The 7,014-nt window shown below is 46.3% G+C and overlaps 1 protein-coding gene across 1 annotated transcript in view; it reads right to left on the reverse strand.

Moving 5' to 3' along the window:
- LOC113212212 (uncharacterized) overlaps positions 1–7,014 on the reverse strand; it is a 54,024-nt gene that overhangs the window by 30,088 nt on the left and 16,922 nt on the right. The window contains exon 6 of the mRNA XM_052274222.1: positions 3,800–3,907. Within this exon, the coding sequence (XP_052130182.1) occupies positions 3,800–3,907 (108 nt within the window). The remainder of the gene's footprint in view (positions 1–3,799; positions 3,908–7,014) is intronic.

The following is a 7,014-nucleotide window of genomic DNA, read 5'->3' on the forward strand; positions in this document are numbered from 1 at the left end:
GCCGTGTAAGAACAATACCTGTGTAAATTACTCAACCTAATCCTTTTACATCTGATATATGAACGAACCGTGGATACTTCAAAGCATATAATCTGATACCATCTCATTTGAAATGTTCGGTTCTCCCGATCTACTTTCCTCAAATTTGGAGGGGGCGCGTCTCCACCCGCATTGCTTGGTTTGGGTTTGGAGAACGACATGATCGGACGAAGCGACGCACGCAAATACTAGGCCATTCCGAATAAAAAACGATTTCGAGGTAACAGATTTAAAGTAATTCCTTTGTGTAATAATGGCGCTGTGCAAAATTTAGGCGCTCTGCGACAACGGTTAGGGGTCGCGCATTGGACTTAAGGAAATGTGGTTCTGGCGCCACAAAACCAGGACGCTGTGTTTGAGGCCGCGCCAGGAGTGGTTGACGGGGCAGATCGAAGTGAGTCTGCGTGATGTCAGAACCTATAGGCAATACCTTCATTTGGAAAGGAGAAAGCTCTGACCGGTGTTACTGTCTAGTCACCAGGGGCCTAAGCGTCACATTACACGGCACTCGCGACTAAGAGAAGACGGGTGGGAAAAGTGGATTCTTTAGGACACGCTGTTATAGGAGTCACTTTTTGCTACTTGTGCCCCACAGACTGCACATAACAACAGAAGCGATCATGGCAAATGTTAAAATGTCACTATATTCGCCTGTCAGGTAGGCAAAGAACAGACAGGTATGTTGTGCGGTCAGTCAAAATTACATAACTACAGGCGCCAATTCATCATTTGTCGTCTTTTTTCAGTGATTGGTTTTAATGTTATGTGCAGTCTCTCGGCAACGGGTAGAGCTAAGTGCCTCCTATTACAGCATGGCATAGGAACTATCGATTTCCCACCCGTCGTCCCTCCAGCGCGGGTGCCGTGTATTGCGGCGTTTAAGCCCGTGGTCACAAGACAGTAACACCGGGCCCAGTTCACTCTGGTCCAAAGGGTAGCAGTGCCTATGGGTACTCACTGTACGCAGACTCCCTCCCGTCACCCTCGTCAACCAAGCGTGGCTCCGCCCTAAACATTGCGGCTCAGTGTTGCGGCACCAGGACGCCATATCTTCAAGCCCCGTGCGCGACCCCTAAACCTCATCGCAGATCGCCCAAACTGTGCACGTCATCATCACTACTTATAACCTTTCTTGTGAGACTATTACCTCCGTTATCGAAGACTTACATTCATAATTTGGAATGGCCTAGCAAATACAGACACCTGACTGATGCTGCGGCGCTGCAGTGCGGTAGCGGCCGGCAGTGTCACCGCTCCCGCATCTCGTTTTCATATTTCAAACAAAAGGGGCGAGATCAGAGAAAGAGTCGCGCGCCAGCCGATTTGAACTTCCCGCGCGACGGTGACGTAGTCGTTCCCGCCCGCCGGCAAAAGATCGGGAGCCGTTCGGCCCCGGCCCACGGGGGGCAGCACGCCGAGAGGCAGGGGCCGGATCTGGTCCGCGGGCCGCCTGCCTGAGACCCCTGTATTAACTTTAATAAATGTTACATTTGATGAGCAACTTTGAAATAGTAGTGTGAGTACGTATCACTGATTATCTCGTGTTTTTTTTTAAAGGAGGACTTGTCGCCTTTCACTATTAGTGACGGAAAAAAATAATTTGACTTACCTCCTTTTGCATCATATGCATGAAAGAGTTAAGTCGACTTAACCCCTTTTGCAAATTTTCCAATGACATAACTCCAATTCTTGACATGTGAAAAGAGTTAAGTCGACTTGTCTCCTAATGTTGCGTTGGAGAAAAGACCATAACTCCATTAAGGAGCGTGATAGTGAAAAGTTTCAAAGTGCCAATAATATTCTTTTTGAAAGTGCATTCCATCTGCATCATAACATTCCTAGAAAGTTATGTGCAAATAGTTTTTTTTTTATTTCCTGAAAAGTGCGTTTTTTGTTGGCTGAGCGATTAGCGAAGCCCATTACTCCACTGACCGGAAAAGTTTCATTCTGTTTGTCTGCACTGATATATAAAGTGTGCAACTGACACACACTTTAAAGTGTTTAACACCGTGTGGCATACTTCTATGTGTGCAACACGAGTTTTGAATAGTTGGAAGTGTTCAACAGGTGTGTTGCACATTTTTAAATGTTCAACCTGACCGTCGAGCACTATAGCTCAACGATCAAGTTGAACACCAAAACGTGTGCAACACACCTGTTAAACACTTCCAACTATTCAAAACACGTGGTGCACACATAGAAGTATGCCACACGGTATTAAACACTTAAAAGTGTGTGTCAGTTGCACACTTTATTGGCTGAGCGATTAGCGAAGCCTATTACGGCAGTGATGATCAAAAAGTTTCGCGTCTGTTTGTCTGTCTGTCTGTCTGTACGCACGGTAACTCGAGAACAAATTGAGCTAGCGACCTGGGATTTTCAGGGGCGTTTTGTATCATAAAAAGGCAGATCGAGTTCGAAGAACAGCATTCTAGCTCAAAAATTGGATTAAAAAAAATCAAAAACCACAGGTCCCTTAAACTAGCTATATGTACGCCAGACCACGTCTCGCGTAACAGGCTTCGCGATATCTCACGAAACACTGTTACGCAGCGACGCGCCTGGCGCACATATAGCTAGGCCTGCGGCGCTGACACCCGAGACGAGTGAATCGGAGTGTATGCACAATTTTTTGATATAAAGCCTCTTTTTACCGTTTAATAGACCATTTGGTCATTTTCACCACATTTTTGTCCCGAGATGCCCCCTAGCACCCAAACGGTACAAGATAGAGCAAAACGGACGGAATTTTCGCCCAAAAGCTTCTACTTTCACGATTTACCCCTAAGGAGACCATAAAAAAATATTTGAAAAAATACATATTTTGCGACCTGTGGTTTTCGATTTTTTTAAAAGTCAATTTTTGAGCTAGAATGCTCATCTTCGAACTCGATCTGTCTTTTCATAACACTGAACGACCCTAAAAATCCCAGGTCGCTAGTTTAATTCCTTCTCGAGTTATCGTGTGGACAGACAGACAGACAGATAGACAGACGTGCAGACAGACAGACAAAGTTTTTATCGACCAGACGGAGTAATAGGCTTCGCTAATCGCTCAGCCAACAAAAAGACCCTAAAATTCAAGGTTGCTAGCCTAATGCGTTTTCGAGTTATCGTGCGAACAGACACACACACACACACACACACACACACACAGGCAGACAGACGGACAGACAGAAAAAGTTTTTTTCGACCAGACGGAACAATAGGTTTCGCTAATCGCTCAACCAATAACTTACATTTTTAATACAGTATTGAAACTTGGCCTTAACTCGTACAAGTGTCACATATAATTTAATTGGAGAAGAACGCTAACTGAAATAGAAGTCTATAGCAAACATAAAAGTGGCCCTTATGTTGGCTCATTAGTAAAGTGTTTTGAGACATACGCCACTCTGTCAGAAGTTCTGTGGACATACGCCTCTTTGTCAAACTGGATCTTGGACATACGCCATTCTGTCAAAATATCCGTGGACATTTGCCTCTTTGTCAAACTGGTTCTTGGACATACGCCACTCTGTCAAAATTTCTGTGGACATTCGCCTCTTCGTCACATTTTATTTCAACATGAAATTGGCGAATGTCCCTTATCTCCTCTGCTATGCATGTCAACCACACAGGGTAACAGTTACAAACCTTTTTTTTGCCTCTACTGTAAAACTTTGGGTTTTGGACATACGCCTTTTTGTCAAAATTTGCCTGGACATTTGCCACATAATTAATTGGCTTCTTTACTAGCTTGGCTGGTCTGATGACTTACGTGGTTTTTTGGGGTTCCTCAGGATCTGCCTTCTCTTCAGTCGGGTAGGGTCTTAGAATTCGCTCCTTGAAATTAAGCTCATAACTCCTGTTTTTGGGACTGAACTCGCTGAAAGTGGTGCAAAATTAAGTATATTAATGACGTGTGTTGTTGTCTCCCACTAGAAATAAGTAGGCCTGCCACTCCTAACGCAGTTCACAGCTTCATTTCGCTGGCAACCCCGTTTGGCAGAGGCCTGCAGCCTGACCCAGTATCAGTATGCACTTCTGATGTAACTCCGCAGCCTGCTAGTGTAACCTTCTTGGACATGCGGAAATAGTACATGTTCAAGCTGATATCCATCGGAAATTTTTACCGCCCGGATGAGGCTGAGTTGACCTTGCACTAGATCTCTCCGAGGAGACACAACAAGCTATATGTTCGCCAGGCCATGCCTATTAGCCTCTTTCTACGACTTCTTCTATCGTGTAGCAATTTTTAGCAGATGTACCTTACGACCTTACACCGAAGTTAGGTTAGGAGTAGTTGCCAGGATTTGGACCAGGCGTTTCGTTGTCCAGGAGTGACCCCGCATCGCATTTCGATTAAATAAAATCCTCAAAATTGCCGGAAACGCCTTAAAACCGTAAATTTGTGCGTATTATTTTCGAATTGCGATGCGTTGTGAATGCATGCGGCACATATTCTGACTCGGTTTTTCGTGTAGATTACGTGTTTGACCGTTATATTGAAGTTCATAAAATATTTTTTGCTCCACCCCAAATTTATTGATTTGGGCAAAATTCCCCGTAAGGATCCAATGTGATAGTTTAAGACCAATAAAGCATTCCGGTAAAGCTGAAATACAGAAGAATTCAGGGAACAAGAAAACAGAAGTCCCTTTGAAAAGCATAGTGATTTCCGTTTTCTTCTTCCTCGCATTCTTCTGCATTTTAGCTTTACCGGAATGCTTTAGGCTATTTCAGAGCTGGACGTGAAGAAGTAAAATGGAAGAACAAAACGCGTACTATTCAGTGCCACGGTGGGGTCAAATATTGTCCGATTTTAATGATGACTTGTAGACAGTCCCTTGTGGTCTGTCTCTACCCGAACGTAAAAGTTTCCAGTTTTGATAAAGATGGCGGATTAGCGTTCCAGTTATAATAAGCCGATTGACGTTGATAATATAGATTCTCTGTGGGAGCGAGCGTTTTCTCCGTTCCATTCCATTCCGTTCGTCCCCGGTAGCAGTCCGCTGTCATCGCCCTGGTTGTGTTATAAACACAGCGCCCTTATCCCTTGCTTCGCTCTAGACATGTGCGCCGCGCCGCCGTTGCGCCGCCGCCGACGAATTTCAGCGCGCCGCCGCCGCCGGCAAAAAATTGTCGGCGCGCCGCCGCGCCGCCGCCGACAATTTCATCGGCGGCGGCGTCGGCGTAGAGGGTGTAAAGGGTCATTTTCTATTCTCAAACCTAACTTGGGGACGCCGGGTGGGTAGGCAACCTGCTAAGCAGCTCAAAATTTTAAAGCAGTTAAACAATGTAATTCGAATTTTGCGAAGAATAATTGGCAAGAAATTCTGGCGAGCAAAAAGTCGTTAGGATATGTTATGAGAAGGCAAATCTGACCCCCGAAATCGTTAAAAGGTGCAACTTATTTGGGTTTACGCCGCCGCCGCCGCCGCCGACAATCACATCGGCGTGAACGCCGGCGGCGCCGCCGCCGTTGACCAAAATTTGGCCTCACGCCGCCGCCGACAAAAGTGTAGTCGGCGCACATGTCTACTCGCTCCGAGCCAGGGTGGGCCAGCCCACTTGAGCCTCTCGCAGCGCTGCTCCTCGCGCGCCCCGCACCCCAACCCCTGCCCACTTGCAGTTCAATCGGCACCGGGATCCACGTGGCCCATCCACTTGACAAGTGATCCCTAGTCTTAAATTTTAAATTTGAACCACAGCGCTCTGAAATATGAAATGTGCTTGTTTTCGGGCACGCAGAAATCAGGAATCCAGAAAAATTTTAATGGTGATTCTAGCAAAATTTGCTGGTTTTCGTTGGTTTTGATTTTAACCACAGCTTTCCGTAGCAAGCGCTCCTGGGTAAGGTGAAAGTATCCCGTTTTGATAAAGTTTGCCGTTGCCGGATATTGCCGATTAACGTTCCGGTTTTGATAAGAAGATTTTCAGTCTCGTTTTGATGCCTTATTGAATTTAAAGATACAAACCTTAGCGCCTGTATATTTTGAATTAACTTTTGGAGCTGGACTGTCTCGTTACCGGCCGGCAGGCCAGTTTTTTTTAGAGTTCTCCTCACCAAATTACACCCTTCAGTCAACAAGCACTTTAACATTTTCACAAAAGCCTTATTTGCGACAACCCTAACTGGGCAGATCCGTTTCCGCTGCTCCGCTTACCCGAAATACGCTATTTAATGTACCTAACAAAAAGTATTTGGGGCTGGAGGCCACTACCTCCTATTCTTCCAGGGGTATGCAACGGCCGGGTGAGTGGCTGAGGCGATGCTCGGCCCGGCCCGGCGGGCCGCCGGAGGGCGAGGGACCTGCGTGGCTGGCTTTAGATTGTGATTTTTCCAAGTTTTCGTGTCTAACAAAACAAATCAAGGCATCCAGTACACCCTATAAACTCTCATTTTCCTATCAGTACTCTTATTTCTTCCCAGCGAGTCCTCATAATTTCGTATTTTCAAAACAGAGGTTATTGCGCAGTTGCGTAGTAAAAGAAATCGTCCAGGTGAGTTATCAAAGATTTCAGATCAACTTGAAACTTACAATGGACCTTCGTTTAAGTAAGGCCTTTCGATGCGTATTCGTGTTTTCACGGTTTCTACATTAACTTGACAAAGTCAGCCGAGCAGCCGGTGGGCTGAGCCCGAGCGTCGGTCGGCGAGCGAGCCGAACTCGGACCGCTGCGTAGGTAAAGAAATAGGGTAATTTGGGCAAGCGGAGCTAGGGTTGTTCTGTGTCGGTTTTTTCAGACCGATTTTCGGTGACGAAATATAACGATTTTTCACCGAAATATCGGTTTACGGTAATAAACCGGTAACGTAAAACGAACCAGTATTCTTAGGTTAACCGGTTTTGAACAAGCAGGCCCGCCCTTCCGCCAAACGAAGTTGCCAGCTTCGCTTCGCTGCGCCGGCAACTCCGTTCGGCAGGGGCCGGGCCTGCTTGGCCTGCCGGCGGCGATGGTCGGGCCTGCGGCCCGACCATTTCTGTCACG

Source organism: Frankliniella occidentalis, unplaced genomic scaffold, assembly GCF_000697945.3.
Source record: "Frankliniella occidentalis isolate FOCC.00 unplaced genomic scaffold, Focc_3.1 Scaffold355, whole genome shotgun sequence".
Lineage (NCBI taxonomy): Eukaryota > Metazoa > Arthropoda > Insecta > Thysanoptera > Thripidae > Frankliniella > Frankliniella occidentalis.